This window comes from Prorops nasuta, unplaced genomic scaffold, assembly GCF_024137725.1.
Source record: "Prorops nasuta isolate Cenicafe-Biocafe unplaced genomic scaffold, Cenicafe_Pnas_1.2 PNAS00008, whole genome shotgun sequence".
In the NCBI taxonomy this organism is placed as follows: domain Eukaryota; kingdom Metazoa; phylum Arthropoda; class Insecta; order Hymenoptera; family Bethylidae; genus Prorops; species Prorops nasuta.
Genome location: NW_027116805.1, coordinates 790,336 through 808,508, shown reverse-complemented (window position 1 = coordinate 808,508; position 18,173 = coordinate 790,336). Strand labels below are relative to the sequence as shown.

General features: G+C 29.2%; 1 protein-coding gene across 9 annotated transcripts; it reads right to left on the bottom strand.

Moving 5' to 3' along the window:
* Window positions 1-531: 531 nt before the first annotated feature.
* Window positions 532-17,881, bottom strand: tws (protein phosphatase 2 regulatory subunit tws). 9 transcript variants are annotated; one of them, XR_010822963.1, is made up of 11 exons: window positions 16,722-17,879; window positions 16,052-16,635; window positions 15,099-15,164; window positions 14,613-14,710; window positions 14,067-14,345; window positions 13,526-13,703; window positions 13,104-13,438; window positions 12,689-12,904; window positions 12,423-12,590; window positions 12,096-12,232; window positions 532-3,741 (listed from the first exon to the last, which is right to left on the bottom strand). XR_010822963.1 is itself a non-coding variant. In XM_066730559.1 (10 exons), the coding sequence occupies exons 2-9, from the start codon at window positions 16,071-16,073 to the stop codon at window positions 12,438-12,440; spliced, it is 1,347 nt and encodes a 448-aa protein (XP_066586656.1). In that variant the 5' UTR covers window positions 16,074-16,635; window positions 16,722-17,881; the 3' UTR covers window positions 9,657-12,232; window positions 12,427-12,437. The 9 variants fall into 9 exon arrangements, 7 of the variants coding, with proteins under 7 accessions (XP_066586656.1, XP_066586651.1, XP_066586654.1 ...); XR_010822962.1 differs by lacking the exon at window positions 532-3,741 and adding an exon at window positions 9,652-10,900; XM_066730559.1 differs by lacking the exon at window positions 532-3,741 and having other exon boundaries at window positions 9,657-12,232; window positions 12,427-12,590; window positions 16,722-17,881.
* Window positions 17,882-18,173: the final 292 nt, after the last annotated feature.

Genomic DNA, 18,173 nt, shown 5'->3' with positions numbered 1-18,173 from the left:
CTTTATTACACTGTATTATTATACTTTAGGCTAATTTCGCAATACATCTATTTACTTTGTACTTGAATGTACAGATCAAATTTTGATTTTATGTAAAGTATGAAAAATGTTTATTTAACAAATCTGCAACTTATCAGAGATAATTCAGCTTTATAGACAAATCCAATTAATGTTAAAATTTTGTTATATGTACAGGGTGTCTCAGAATCAGGATATACTTAAGTGTATTGACGTGTTTTAGGAAAAAGTTTTGAAATGAAAACTATAAAACACTTAAAAACGTATTCTCTTACGATAGTGGCTATTCAGCATTGAAAAGTTATTTTTAAAAAGACGCTTCTATTTTTGTAATTAACCTCGAGAGAGCTTTCGAAAATATTATATTACGTTTAAATCAAGCATTTATAATCTGTGTTTTAAAATATGTACAACCACTTCACGTATTCACTTAATATTTTTTGTTAAATTGAAATATCTCATAAATACTTGGTTTAACCCGTTAATGAGCGCGCGGGTTGTCGTCGAGAATACCCCAAGAATAGAAATCTATCAGTAATTCAGCAAAAAATTTGTGCAGTCACTTACAAGTATTAGCATTTAATTAAGAGAAATAACTTAAAGAAATGCAACTGCTATTACATACTAAAAGTAGCATTGCATAGATGATATTTATTGAAAAATAAATCTGAATTCATAAGTATTTTACGTCAAGTAACGAAAAATAAATAGGATGCTCATGGCATCCCACGTGCCTACCTACGTAAAAATAAAGCACGCGCTTATTGACGGGTTAAGGGATTTGTTAAGATGAGCCCTGAGGTACCGAAAAATTAACTAAAAGCATCTTTTTCATGTCCGCAGCGGTGGCAAAATGCTGTCACAGATATATATGAAAGTTGTAAAGATCAAAGTTATTACGGAATCATTTTTTCGAAGATGAATAAAACAAAAATTATTTTACAATGTAATAAATTTTGTTTTGCTTACAGTGGATTTTTTGTTTTATTCCGTTTGAGTAATTCAACGATCACTACCATACTACCTTTGAATAACTTTCCAAAGTCAAGTGGCTACTATCGTAATATTGCATATATTATATATAGGATGTGTCAAGACTCTGACCTCTTCTAAAACTTTCGAAAAGTGAACGTTTAAAAGAAAATTATTAAATAATTTGTAATATTTTTAGAAATGTATCAAATGGTGTCGTAAGTTTAACTTTGATCGATAAGTGGAGTTTCTTAAACGCAAAGTCATTGTTTTTTTTATACATTCTTATAGTTTATCTCTAAAGTTTACCAAAACACCTTTGAATTTATCATTGCAGTCAGTCATTCACAAAATATAACAATTTAAGATTGTATACAGGTATGAGTTCGGCCGAAACAGTGCACGTAAAAGCTACGCATACACACGAATAGGAGCTTATTTATTTATAATTACAAATCGAAATATCCAGTAAACAAATGAACGAAACAACAGATTAATTTTATGTTTTGGAAAGCTCTTGAGATAAGTAAATGAATATGAAAATAAAAAGGAGGGGAGAAGGGTTATGTAAAGGCGGTATTACACGGCACGCGGAGTGACAGTGACGCGACAGACGCGACTGTCAGTAGAAACGTGTACAAAGACTACCACGTGGTATTTATCGCAAGCCAAGTGTGTCACTCCGTACGCCGTACATTTGCACGATTTGCACCTTAAGAAAATTAAGGTGACTTTGAAATAACCAGAATTGAATCGTAATAAGGAAAAACTCTAGCGGGATCATTCATATCAACAATATAAGGCAAAAAGGGTGTCAACGATACAACGTTATTTGAAGGTCGGTTTAAACTTGTTATACAATTTGATAGTGATTTCGCGAACTTTTTTTTAGTGACAGTCATATTGTTGAAAGAAACAATTATATCATAAAATCAATTATTAAACAAAAAAATTGAATATCTGACTATTTTATTAGAAAGAACAGCCTGCAATAATCGTGACATCACTAAAATGGTAATAATGAGTTTAAAATAGGTCATTAAATAACCGTATCGTTGGCACGCGTTTTAACTTTGTAATGCCTGTAGGTGAGACCCAGTTAAATCCATGAAAAATACGTTTTTCTTTAATATTTTTATCTTTCATACATTACAAAATAATTATCTATACAATTTTGAAATGAACACCCTGTATATTTGTCGAACATTTCAATTTTTTAATTGAAATATTTTTTTCCACAATCCCGCGTTGATTATGTATAGGTATATGTGTTCAGACCTTTGGAACATTGTGTGCACAGTGACAGTTGACACAGTATTTTTCCAAAGTTACAAAATATGAAAATAGACAAGCGAGCTTCTAGAATTTTTATTTATTTAGATTTAAACTAAATGTACATAAATTTTACATCTATTTTGATACGAACAAAGATTGAGCTAAGTTCGTTAAGTGAAATATTAAAGAAATAGAATAATTAATAAGACTGTTTACTGACTTCTGATTCGTATGAAACAAGTTTGTATTAATCATTTAGCTTCTAGGAAACTCTACATTGGTTTTGTTATAAGAATAGCGATTGCGGATTGTATAGAAGGCAGAAGCACAATTGTATAATGATAGTAGATTAAATTAGTATTTTCATTTTTTTTCTTAGTTTTTAGGGTTTTTGCTTATAAGAAAATGTTAGAATGTTTTGACATGATTGACAAATTGTATTGTAATTTAACTTTCAGATAAAAATGAACATAGGAGTTCAAGTAAAAAACCAAAGCTTACTGTAATCACATCAATGACTATACTATTGAGTAAATAAACAATATTTTCCGAGTTCAATTTTTACTTATTATCTTTTATCAAAATTTATTCTGTACGTATCTGCTATTGCATATGTATAATACTTTTGGATAAAAGTCAGAAACCTATAAAATATATTATATTTTCCACACAAAATCCGCATTCGCTTTTTTAATAAAAATCGCATAATTTGGGTTTTTTGAGCCATGAGTAAGAAAAAAGTTATTTCCGAAAAATTTGGAAGTAGCAACAAATCAGTCTTATTAGCTCTCATCCTTTACAAAGTTCGTTTAATGTTAATAATATAAAAACTACTGTATTTAAAAGGAATTAATGATTTAGCCCACTTTAATTTGGAGATGTTAATTTAAAATTTGTTAAGATTATCAATTGTATAATTTCTATGAACTTAGGTTTCCAAAACCTTACTGGTACGGTCATTATTCTTTCATTTTTGTTTGCTTAATTTAAATAATCCCCAACACAGTTTAATTTATAATGAGAAATGACCGAAGCGCCAGCTAGAAATGTAATTATACAATGTACGAACGAAATAATCGGACGAATCAGAGAAAAAAGTTAGAAGAGATTACCCTAGCTCGGGCATAAGTGCTGCAGAACTAACTATTACAAAATTTTAGCTTTTCTTTCAATAATCTGTAACTCGTCCGTGTTTTCCATTTTTCTCTAACAAAATTTACCCAAATAAACGTTATTTTTTTTTAACCATTCGAAGTCGAAACTTCTATACTTTTAAAAAACAAAAGCACAATACTTTTGTGGTTTTGATTTGTAAATATGTGTTTGTGTGGATAGTGGACAAAGAAGAGGGGAAGAGGGATTAGAACTACGTACTATATAAAATATAACCCATACCTTTATGACATAATCATATTTGTTGTCTTAATTTCTGCTATTCATTGGTTGACGGTGCTTTAACGGAGAATTCTGTGTGACCTGCACAACATAATATAAATTCAAACAAATTTATGTTTCATTATCATTTGTAGGTGACTAAAAAAATTAAATTTTATTAAATATTAGGGCTTGTAGTTGGTAGAATAATAACATATAATTTCTAGAATTTAAAAAATATTGAATAGTTCATTAAATGTTTGTGGGTGCTTTTAGCAAAATTACAGAATATTGCAGTAACATTGCTAAGCTATTACAAAATAGCAGACGTTTTTTTAATAATAACATTTCATACAACACTACGAGTTTTATCCAGCCAATTTATGATTTTAAAGAAAATGTAAGAAGAAACAAGCAATTGATAGTCAAATGAATAGCTTTCTACATGATTCTGCGGTGACGTATGGTTTAGAGGAAAATTATAATCGTTCAACCAATTTAACACTTTGTCCGGAAATTGTAAATAAATGAGTGTTTGTCATTATGCAATGAATATTTAACAGCAATTAATCACTTTTCTTAAACATTCTAGTTTTGTTCATCAATGGTCAACTTTATAGAGGTCTGAAGTTGAAAGTGCAGGTAACGAAAAGTGCTCTTCATGTAACAGTCCCACAACGAAAGTGTTTTCAGATAAATATTGATGAAAATTTATACTAAAAGTCATTACAATAATTTAAAGGTTTTTATTATTTTTAATCAGTTTCTATCGTTTACGAGCCTATATAATTGTGATAAAAAATCAGGAATTTAATTTATTTTAAAAGCAAAGAGGATGCCGACAATAACGAGCGGCTCCATTGATATCTTATTTATCATAAAATAATATTATTAGAACACCCATTTCAATTTGCTGAACGGCCTTCGAATCCCTAGAAAATGATCTTTCGGATAAAATACCGACATTTTTAAATGTGTTGCTTTTGAAAAATAAGATTTTAGATGTAATTGCTCTGTAATGTCGATATATACCTTTCCGTGCATAAGTGAAATTGGATTTTCCGTTATTTAAAATAGAAGGATCTATCGATAGTTTTTAAAATAACTCGTACTAGTATTAAAATAATATCATATATACAATTTCTTTTATTTTAAACAACAGAAAAGCCGTGTTTGTAAGAATGTGTGTTAAAATCCTGTTTTTTCGTCATCAATGTGTCTTGGCTCATAGCTGGTAGAAAACATACAACGCCGTTAAGACTTTTAAATTATTTTAACAAAACTATACCGGTATAATTTTGTTTCAAAATCTACCAGAAATAAATTTGACAAGATTATTACTTGAATCCATGCTAGAAATTCATCTGCGATAAAAGTAAAGCTAGTGTTTGAAAGCAATATGTTCTTATTCTCATTTGCTAGATAATACGTGCTGTTAAAATATCGAGCAAGATATCCTACCATGATTTAGTTTGTTTAATCAAAGTCATCATTCAAAGGTATAGGAACAATGGAATATTAAAATACACTTTATTTCGAATTAATATAGCAAGAAAGTTATATTTCTAGTTTAAGTTATATTTTTGCTTTTAAACGCATCAAAAATAATATATAATTAAGTTGATTAAATTTATTTTTATTATTATTCAGGCCACTTTGAACAGTTTATGCTTTATTTGTTCTTTTAGATATCAGTCGATAGTAACATTTTAAACCTTGGATTTGCAATAATTTTAAATTACAAATATAAGAGAGTTGTCGGCAGTAATTATATTAATGAATATGCTGATTAGTTTAACTATTTTATATTTATTTTTTAAACTTATTAAAATTGTTCTCGTGAAGTTAATTTAAATTATATAAAGAGGCAATAACCATAATATTCAGGTGCCGACAATAAAATGTTTACATTCCCACTTTATTATGTAAAATGTAAGATTCACTATATGTACAGAATCATAATGATTTACACTATTTAAAAGTTAATATTGTAGCATTTATATTCATTATATAAAATTCTGATAGAAAAAGATTAAAATTCTACAATGCCCCTCTATTGTATAACTAATTTGTAATCTTGTGTATAAATTACATTTATGATAATAATAATAAAAATATTTCAGTTCTAGCTTGCAGAATTATAATAAACCCTTTGTCCATCATTTTCAAAACACTTTCTTATGTCCTTATCTGGTTCTTAACAATATTTCTACCACGATTTTGTCTACATCTATTTGTACGAATTGGTTGGAAAATAATATTATTGAATTAGTTTAACAATTATTGCACGAAACATAAAAAATTAATAGTGGAGAAATAATATTTAAACTGATAGAATTATTGCAAGTTAAAGTTAGAAGCGTCGTTTGCACTTCTTGGTAAAAGGAGATGTTAAAAAATGAAAATTTTTATGTTATTAGAAGAAATGTTAGAGCAGATTATAACAGATCTTTTTTTTTGTATTCAGAAGTTAATATAAGTAATAAGTATAGAATATACATATTTTTCTATTATTTTAAAGGGAAAAATTAAAATGCAATTAAACTTAAGGTTTTTGTTTTCGGTTAGTTGCAAACACATGTCATTTTACACAAAAATTAAATTTTTTTATAAGTCACGTGAACATTTATGGGATTGTAAGAAAAACATCATTTGTTGTAATCTGTAGAAAATACTTTTTAGTAATACCATTTCCAAAATTAAACATTTTAGTGTGACTTCAACTTCTGTCTTCTTCTTTAATTTAAATGTATATAAAACAATCTATGACACTTTTGATGAATGATTAATAAATTCTTAACCGAAGTCCAAAAACTAATGAAATTTAAGTAATCAGAATGTTCCTACATATTCTTCCATTATCTCGGAGTATTCATTCCATATTGACTAATTTTGCATGAATGAAACTCTCATAAAAAATATGAACTAATATAATTATAATTTATCGTGTCAAGAAAATAACTTATAAAAGGAGTAGCAAATGTACTTTTATTTCTAATTTATTTGAAATTACCTACTTTCTAACATAAATTTTATTCATCAGTTTTTTAGGAATCGCATAAACTAAGAAAAATGGCTTCAGACAAATTTTGAGGAAGCGGGTAAACCGGTCTTAGTGACCTTTATCCATCTAATCATATCAACAAATACATTACGTGTTTAGGCCTATTTTATGGCACAAAACTGTTTAATTAAACATAATTGGTAATCAATAAGACAAAAAAGAACAATATAAGTTTAATATCTTAAACTTATCAATAAAAATTGAGAAATTATAATTATTCGGATACTGCACATTTTTCACGTTTAATATACATACGCTGGAAGGGAATAACATATAATTTTGTAAAAGCTATGAAAGCAAGAAAATGCAGTATGTTTTTAGTATTTTTTTTTCTCACGATACACTCCACAGATTCCGATTTCTGCATAGAGCGATGGAGTTAATATAGTTATTACGTCTATTACAGTATTTATGCGCTCATATATTATATATATGTTTATATATATATAAAACTCAGAATGCATCCGTAAGTCGTAACTTTTTTTTGATAATTTAATTGTAATAGGAGATAAAACTTTTATGACAATAAAAAAAATAAGAAGATTATTTTATGTCCTAACATAAAATATTTACATAAAAACAAAAAACTTATTGTTCATTTTTCAAATTTCAATTCAAACTTCACTCAAAATCAATTTTATCAATTGACTTTTTAAACGATTATTTTCGTCTACGTTTATACATTCTAAAGAAATGACAATATTTTTATGAAAATCTTAAATCGATATATGCAACTTATATAGGAAAGGTTATTAATTATACAATCTATTAGAAATTGCATAATTTCTGTTATACATGCTTAATAAAAATAGTATTTTGACCTCTATTAGCAGTACAATATTTATTATCACAATGAGGCAGGTCCTGCGTATTAATAATTTATAGTTTAACGTGAATGACTTATGTTGAACTTCAATTCTTTCATTGTTCTAATTATTATATGATTGTATCCGTACCTTATTTTCTGGTTTGTTGAATTAATTGCTTTTCCTTTAATGTCAAATAAGTATTCTGTTTAACGGAGAACTGGGTATAACGCTATGAAAACAAACATTAATTATAATACATTTTCGCAATAGAAATCTTAGTCATGATAGATTACATTGGTATTGTGTAATATTTCTATACAAACAAATTTAATTTCGTCTGAAGTGGTCTTAAGAAATATAAACATTCAACTGATTCTTTAAACAAAACATAATTAGTTTTAATTATCTTTGTTTTCAGCGCGCTACAATACTACGTGGACCGTTAATTATATTATATCAACAGATACAGTTTTTTAATGCAACCTTGTCCTTCACATACCCCCCCTCCCTCTCTAAATATATATGTATATTGCTATTATATTTTAACCCTTAAATAATATCATGAGTAAAATATCAATTTAATTAAGTATCATTTTTGAGACACTTACGAAATATAAAAAAATCAGTATCTTAAATAATTTGGCTTACTACATTAGTATTTATCTTTGTTTAAAAATAATGTAGTCGAGGTGATATTTCACCCTGTTACCATTTAAGGTTTAACAAACGGAACTCAGAGTATCTTTGCTACATCCTTTAATTGATAAGTAAATGCTTTTCCTACGTTAAAAATTATTTATTTTTTGTGTTGTTTGTATAATAGAATGAAAGCATAATATTATTACTTCAATGTTATTATTTTAAATCTGTATATTTGATCATTTTTTGCACAATTACTTGTTTCATTGACTGAATGTAATTTCTTTAATTACTATCAGTTTACTTAATATATCAATAGTTTCAGATCATTCTTACAACATTAAATCCTTTTAGCTGATATCAAAACAAAATGCTTGTTTTGTAGAGCACTACTGCCATTATTTATATTAATAATACTATTCAATTATGCAAAACACTAGCTCTTACTGACTTCTGATGTTGCTGATAACTTACTAAAATTATGTCTAATAAATTACATTGTTACAACTTACCAATTGTAAGCTTTATCTATAAATGACCAAATTGTTACAAAGATATATATAAAAATTCTATGCTGTAGCTAACTTAATAATTTTGATGGAAAATACCTTAAATATTAGAAATTTCAATATATGAATAAAAAGTGTAGTGATGAATCATATATATATATAACCAATGTCTTTTAAATGACTTAACTGATCTAAATATAATTACTGCTTTAAGGCTTTAAATAATACTTTTATTACAGCCATTAACATCAGCAAAAAAATGCAACAAATCTCTAATCGAATGACTCTGATATTATTGAATGAAATGTAACTTCGATTCAATTACATGTATAAATGTACATTTCACTCATACCTTTAAATAAATTATATGATAATTTACTCTGTGGCGATGTTACGCAACAAATAATTTCCTTCTTTTCGAATAAAATATAACACAATATAGAATTTGTACATACTGTAAGTTTACCATGATCTATCAAGATATTAGTGTAGTACACCTAGAAATATTTCTCTCATTTTTCTTTCTCATTTTAAAAGTCCCTTTCGCTGCTGGGCAGTATATACTAAAAAGAAACCTATCATTTGGCAAAAAAATGTTAAAGAAATGTTTCATACAAAAGATCTATGATTTTATGTAATAGCCTTATTAGATATCTAATGTACTAATTAGTTGTGCTTTAAATTGGAAATATATATATACAAATTCCCGCTTTATAATACGAATAAATAATATTGGAATATTCAATATTTGAAACACAATATAAGAAAAATAATTCACTTTTATGTTACATTGAAATTCCATTTCATTACCTAGAATTATTCACTCTCCTTTTTGAATTACATTTTTATAATATAATATTTTTATTTTTCGTTCATTTTTTTTTAAGAGTAATTTTAATTGTTAGCCTAAACTCTACTAATTCATTGTTCTGACTATTTAAAACAATACTAAATGTACTTAGAAATCTTTTTATTTTTTTAAGTAAGATAATTAATTAATTGAGAAATATTAATATGCCATTAACTTATGTAGATTAATTCAAAAATTAATATCATGAATTTTTAAAGTATATTTCAACGATTATAACCACTTTTAAACAAATTAAATCGAACGAAAAATAAATATTTGGCACTAGAAAAACTAAATTAAAAAAAAATTAAACAATACCAATAATGTTATAACATCTGACGCAAAAATAAGAATGAAATATCTTGTTAAATTTATATTGTTTCAATTATTGTTTGATATTGTAGCGGGAATTGTTCGATAAGAAAGCAAGACTTTTTCTTCTTCAAATTTAAAATATGTCGACTGGCACAATAGATATCTCGCGAGACTATTACCTTCAAAAAACTCGTTTATATTTTTTCTATTAGTTTTACTATGCATTGTGTCATAAATATTATGTAAACATCACATTGATTTTTTATAAATAAAATCATGCTTGTTTATATACTTATAGTTGATCTTAATAATTTCCCAAAATATAGTATTATCGTACTATTTAATAAAAAGCACTTACTAAAGATTTAGATTGCGTAGTGATAGCTCACTCACATTTATTTAGCAGTAAAAACCCTTACATGATTTAAAGCCATATATTTTAAAATGCTTCAGGTAAATGAATATTACTAAGTAATAAAAAATATGTATATTCTTTGACAAAAAAAAAAAAATCAAGGTGATTTTAGTCTGACATTTACGACACCACTTCAGGTTAATGCCAGTAATTAGGTCTTTTGGTCTTAACACTTTTCTAGAAAGCAGTTTTTGAAAAAATGCTCTATTTTTAGTTATGTATCGGTTCTGCCTTTATAAGCACCCTGAATGTTACTTTAAAATCTATTTACTAACGCGCATTTAATTATGTATGATATAATCGTTTTTTTTTTAAGAAATGCGGCGAGCATGCTAAGGCTGGTAAGGGAAATTTTAATTATTTTATTTAATTAGCCACCTTTATCAATTATGCTTATAATCAAAGAAAAAAAAACAGATTTTATAGAGAAAATTTATTAGCTAAATTTACATGGCTGACACATATTTGGAAAATCTTTCATTTCACTTTAAACAGCGTTAATCTAAAATTAATTTACGCAGTTGTCAGTCTGCGCGTTTTAAACAAGTAGCAAAAATAATAAAAATACAGAGAAATAGTAATTTACGCAGCCCTAACACACTTTCCTTTTTTTAAAAATATTCCATAGCTCATTCAAATACGCACCAATAAATTGTTTTCCTGTAAAAAATTGATTTAATTGTTACTTACAAGTTTGAGTGTTAACGAGCCTATTTACGATTACTTAATTGTTTACCAAAGTTACATTATATATTTTATATTACACGGGATGCATTTTATTGTTTGTATAAATTCGGCAAGTCCAGCTTACTAACATCAAGTGCGTTTTTCAGTAGGTATATTAAGGACCAACAAGTTTCATCGTATTTCCTGCACTTTCTCTTAAAGCTGTATACCAAGTGCTATACCAAGTATAAATTATTAATGAAACATGTAGAAAGTGCAGGTAACTCGAACAAACCAAAATTATTCCAATTTCCGTTTTAAATTTCAACTTGCAGTGTTTTTGTTGCAGAATGAAAAGTTATTTTCTTTTATGAGCCGTGTCTGTGTTACTCGTTTATTTGTATAATATTCACTCATTATTTTTTTAATTCAGAATTTTTTATATAAACCGTTTATAAAATATTTACCGTACGCCAAGTGTCACTTTCAATATCAAAATAAATACAAATTTATAACAGATATCGAAATAATGAAATATTAATTATTTCGATGATGTTAAACTGTTTTAGGATAAGTATAATAATGTTTATTTCTATGCATTGCATTATTAAAGAATACATGATTCTAGCCAATTTGTTTCTTATCGCATGGTAAATGAGTGATTCAGTAATAAAGTATTCAATATAAAGCTTCGAATGTTATTATTGGCACGTATAAATCATACGAGTTTTATTATTGTGACTTCGCTAAATTTATAATCAACATATTCTTGTATTTCGAATATTTTTGCGGTAACATTGCAATGAAAAATGAGCCGTAACGTTTGACAATAAATGATTAATGTTAGACAGCATTAGGCAGTACGCGCAAACCGTAACACAGGTAAATTGATCATTCTTAACATTTGTATTATATCCATAAAATTGAATGTAAATCACCGCCCGCGTGAAGTAGTTAACGTTGATTTGTTGGACGGTATGCGGTGATTTATCGAGACACAGCAACACGCATCAATTGATTTGAGTTAGCGGACTTAATAGCCTGGAGGTGTTTGAAACCCCTCGCTTGCATATATTTTATACACATATGCGCACGGCAAGGTAAGAGTGCAGATGTGTGTATATATAAATATATATAGAATAATATGTAATGGTGTATGAATGTGAGCTGTGTGGACGGCGCTACGTACACCTTTTTTCGGTCAGCCAACTACTGATTTACTCGTAATGGTGACGTTCGTCAGTGTAATTCAGGCACCCTCTGGCTCTACTAGAAATTCTTGGCTTTACCATGCCTTGTTCACGTCAGTATATAGCGCTGTATAATCTGTAATAATAGACAAACAAAATTAATAACTGATTAATTCAAAATAATGTTTGGATCGTATTTCGAAAAACGCTGTCAATATCCGGTAGTTTATATTTTGTGTCAAATATCAGATAGAAATTCAATACTTGTAAAGCTGATTGTGAATTTTGAAACACGACTTTCATCAATTAAAAAAAAACCATCCTACTTGCATACAGATGTGCTAGAGTTTGTCTTGAAATAGAAAGAGGTTGTTTGTGGCTGCCACAGCCACTACATTTTCAGATGGGTGCCAGGCCGTGTGTAAAATTTTTTTATTAAAATCCAGGCAGTCGACGCTAATCTCGTCCTTTTTACGCTTCCCTCCTGTGCATACCTATGTGTAAAATTACATTACATTATAGTTAAAAAAAAAAGTAACATTTAATAGAGCCAATTAAACCCTTAACGTTACATAATTTAATGCATGCTAACCTTACGGGGTTTCAACAGTGTTTTTGGCTTTGCAATATCACGTGCTGCTTCCAAAGTAAGATCACGTTTATTCGTACGATCAAATACTCTAAAAAAATTATTGTAAGAGCCAGTCATAATTGCTGAGTCATTACCACTCCAGCAACATTCGAATTTGTCAAAAATGCAATCATTTTCATAGAGGGAACATAGCTTTGACCTCAGATATTCATGTACCTGTAATTAAAGTTTTGTATAAATTTAATTTATTGATCATTAATACTCATCCTACCAACAATATTTTACACCTATTTGTTTCAACTTGATATCAGTCCTCTGACTGCTGAATAGTGTTGTTATTGTTAATATAAGCTTAATTTCTATAACACAATACTTTTAACAGTCATTTGATTTATTTGATAACTTAGAGACTTACAGGATAACATTCAATAGGCTTTGTTTCCATCTGCAAGTCCCACACTTTTACACTAAGATAGTCTCTGCTGATCATGTATCTTCCAGAATTACTGAGTTTTACATCACTTATACTAGATATTATCTCAGAGAAAAAGCTTCTATTAGTTGGATCTTCTGGCTCTTCGAATAGTTTACTATGTCGGTCACACAAGGCAGCTGACCTCATATCACATAATCTGATGGTTCCTTTACTACTGCTATATACCAAAACATTACATTCTGTAGGATGAAACTCAGCAGCAGTTATTACTTCTGTTAGTTCTTCCATATTAGTTGGCTTAATATCTACAATATCTATTTACCAAAAATAGGAAAGTTATCTTTGTATTAACTTAACGAAACTACTTCAATCATTATGTATTTTATAAAATAAAAGGATACTAAAACTTTGATCTGTTATCTCTAGATGCCAAAGATTAATTCTAAGATCATCAGCACTGAGGTATGTTTCCTGATCACTGTTAACACTTATACTGTTTATATGATAGGTGTGCGCATTAGCAAATATTCTCCTTGGTGATGCTTCTACCATTAGTTCCATTGGTTTTATGGTTGGCACCTGTAACATACATACTTTTAATTCCTCATATATAGATAAAGAGTCAAAAAAATTTTTTACACTTTAACAGCTTTCAGTTATTGTTTAATTTACACATTGGATAATGAAATAACTATAATATTTTAGAGGAAAATACGATATATGCATACACTAGAGAAGATGAAAATCATCTAAGTAATATTTTGGCAAAGTTAAAAAGTAAGCATAACTGATACAATATTAGTCCTAGTAAATAAACATTTGAAATGTCTTTCTTACATCCACAAATTTTTGGATGTCAATTTAAAACAGAAATACAAATAATTATGATTATTTTAGGATTTCTTTAGTACAATACAAAATAAATTAATTACAAAAACTTACCCTCAAGGCAGTGATACAGCCAGGATCACGAATCGCACCATTTTCTTCTTTCGTATTATATCCTTCTACCCTTTTATCTCTCTCACTAACTTTCCACAATTTAATTGTTTTATCATTTGTGGAGAGTAGAAAATGGGCAGGGTTTTTTCTTTTTAGCCATCTTATTTTATTAATTTTTTCTTCTATTTCTAAAGATTTTAAGTAATCAAACTCAGGCTCATGGCTCTGGAAGGTGCTATACACATTGTATTCTCCTCTCCGAGGTATACTATTTTTACTCTATAAAAATATTATTTTTTTTTAAAGTTTGATTTATAAAATTCTACGATAAAACTTATCATTTTATTTAAGTGTATGTTATCTACATTTATCTAAATAAAAACTTCTAAAGATAGCAGATTATGTGTGTCAAAATGCTTTGGCAGCATTCCCATAATATGAATGGGAAATTCACAATTGCTGTAGTCAAATCAAAAAATATCTACCATTGTATTTATTCAACCTTAGAGCAATATTTGCATAACAAAAAATATGAAGCCTACTTACAATAGGATCTCTCTGAAAAATCACAACCCTCCCTCCTTTGTCTCCAGTAGCTAAAAGGTCTCCATCGTGATTAAATTCAACGCATGAAATTATGTCGGCTGAAATAATATAATAAATGTAACAATTATGGCTGAAGTTAATTAGCTTAATAATTCAAATATAAGTCAAGAATCCAAATTTCAATGAAACAAATATGATTGGATCATGTTTGATGTAAAATATTATAAACAGTATATATGTATGTCATACAAAATAAACGCATTAAATAAAAAGTTCCTACACAGTAATAATAAAGTTATTTACTATTAAAACTATATTGAAAGAGTATACTGCAATTCAAAATTCTCATAAAAATATGTAAACAAAATATTTACTCTTGTTAATTGCTCTTTGTATATCAAGCTATGGCATTTAAATATAGGTTATTTTCTCTTGAAAGAAAGATGGAACTATTATAAATGTTTAACAAATGCAAATTAAACTTGCCTTCAGTGACATCATCTTCAAGAGTTCCTTTTACCTGTGAAAAACACCATTGAATGTCCCCATTACCTGTAACATAATAGCATAAACAGTTAATGCTAGTAATGTTTAACCATTAAGTCAAAAACAGCCATAATTAAAGACTAGACTCAAACTAAATTTAATAGTAACAGATTTGTGTATAGATTTTCCTCTAAAGCTCTTATCAAAGAAAATAGCTATATAAATATTCGAATGTATATATCAGCATAGCTACGAACTACATAAAGAACCATTTGTAGATAAGAGCTATTTACTGAATTTGAATCATAAAATGTACAGTAATGATGAAAAATATTTTTGGATATTATAATATCATAGGTAATATGAAAACAAAGAAAGGCTTTAATCAGTTAATACAAAAAAACATAGTAATACATATGTAAGATATTATAAATTAAATAGAACCTGTTTGGAAATTACGACAAGAAATATAGATACTTTATTATTAAATACATATAAATGACTAAGTTTTGTTACTTATACTTCTGCACTTTTATCTGTCTATTCTTATTCATAAGATAAGTCAGTAATGCAAACAGACTTTAGGATAAAGAAAGGGGGCAACAAAATAAAAGAAACAACATTAAGTAATTAAGAAAATATAAATGGTGGTCTACAAGAAGAAAAGGCAAAACATAACTGAAAGGGTTTTAATGACATCACCCAAATAGGAAATGGATGAGATAAAGATGAAAATGATGTAAAAATCGAAGGTAGATATATAAAAAAGACCGTTAGTTAAGGACAGGTGGTGAGAGAAGAAAGATTAAAAGTTAACCAAGTAATCAAGCAGAATACGATAAAGTTGTTGAGAAAAAAAGAATTGTAAAATAAAAGAAGTATGAAAGGCATAGAAAGGATTAAACATACAAAAGGGAAATTATAAAAACGGAAATAAAAGAGGTAGAGCCTACTTGAAGTTTCGGCGCAATCCATCGTGTTTCTAGGCCGCCGCCACCGCCGCCACCGCTGCCACTACCGTCGCCGGCGACGGGCGCATCTGTCCCCGCGCACGGGGACCACGGGGAGATTCCGAAGTGAGAAGGCTATATGTATGTACACCACTGGTGTGGAAAAGGAGAGAATATATTTTGAGGATACAGAATTACCAGGACGGAGACCTGATCTACCAAAAGACAAATAGGGACGAGGAATAAAATATAATGGTTAGAAAAAAGTATGAGAGTAAGCAGCTGTATGTATAAAAAGGTAAAAGGCGAGAGAGAAGCACTTGCTGCACGATTCACGAACACTGCAGCAAATTTAGCCGTGAATCTGTGCGATAACTGGGTCAAGGTTCGATTTGCTGCGCTGCTACGCTTCGTCTTACTTCGTTTCATTTAACAGTGCATACAGATACGGCAGGAAAGGGTAAGGGGGAGAGTCGTAGTTGTAGCATCTGCAGCATTGTAGCATAGTGCAGTGTAGTAATAGTAACAACAGTAGTAATAAAACACGACTAATACAAGTTCTAGCGCTGTTGATGCGACGCGTCTGTCTGAATATCGAAAGCACGGCAACCATAGAAATAAAGGAAAACTGACTTTACTATAAACACTACATCTCTTCACTCTTCTTACTTACCGGCCATCTCACACGTTCACACAATTTATACACCTCGAAACACGAGGCTTTGCCGTTACTGAATCAAACCACTGATCGCCAAAGGATGTAATAACTGTAGTAACTTAGATCAATATGATGCCGAACAAATTGTAAAACAATAACAGACGGAAAAGCGAACAGATAGGCAAACAGACAGATAAACGGATAATCTTCACAGTTCACATACTATAAAGCTCCACTCTTAACGTATATAAAGTGGCTAGAGCAGTGAACTATAAGATTTTAAGCATTGAGAGCCAAGACTACCAAAGAGTACCGTGAAGGAACACCACGCAATTAAAAACGGTCTAATAGAAAGTGACCGCACGCGCCATATTATGCCGACAACCGATTACAAATTTCTTGTATCACGATAAAAATACAAGAAACATTCGACGTTACAACAACGTGGTTATTTCAGCTTTACAGTCGCGCAAAAGTTTAATGGCGGTGAGCGGCGTTTTTTATAACCGCGTAATACGAGTCTAGGGAAACGTCCGTCACGCCGTGGATAGGGTTTGCTTCTTGCTAGTTCCACTTCCACGGACACCGCCATCTTGGTTATTTATCCAAGTTCATCCAGAGTCTCTTATGCTTCTTCCAAATTGAGCAACAATAATTTCTAAATATCCTAAATACACTCACCCATCATATTTGTATATTTTGTGCATATGTTGTGTTATAATCTTCTCTTAAACTATCAGATAACTCTTATTTCAAAACAAAGTTATTTGTAATTAAAATTTCAATAACCTACATTAAAACGCGCTCCGTTTCATAGGGAATGGCGTATAGGTGAACTAACTGAAAGTATTATGATGTGTGTAACAACATCATTTTGTGGTTTGTTCTTTTTCGCGAACTTGTGCACACGAAAAGTTTAAAATTGTATCAAATCTTATTCAAATATGAATAAACGCTTAAGGATAAGTCCTACTAAGCTTTGTGTATTTTTTATGCTTGCAAAACGCACAATTTCATCTGATTTTGGAATGCATCTAGTCAAAGTGTTTTCAGAGATGGCCGAGAGGGGCGAAGATTCAGGGGTTTGAGCTTGCACCGGCTTCAAATCAGAAAAGCATATCAATACATTCGAATTATTTGAAACTGCATATCAGCACCGTCTGCAGATATAAAATGGAACTATCTAAGCCCTATTTTTTGCACACCTTGTGAGCCGTGATTCTTTCTGTTTACTTATGAAAACTAATCATTTACTTGCTTTAAGCGACCGTTACCAATAAAATTTCACACATCTCATAAAGTGTCGTAAATCCTAGGATCGTTTTTTTAACTTACGTTTAAAAACACCACCCGGATGATATTTCCGAACGTATTGGGTTGGGTGTTTCCAGCCGACACTCAGCGGTCTCAGCTGCTAAGTAAAATACACCTATGATTGGTTGATCGGTTAAAATTCGCCTATCATAA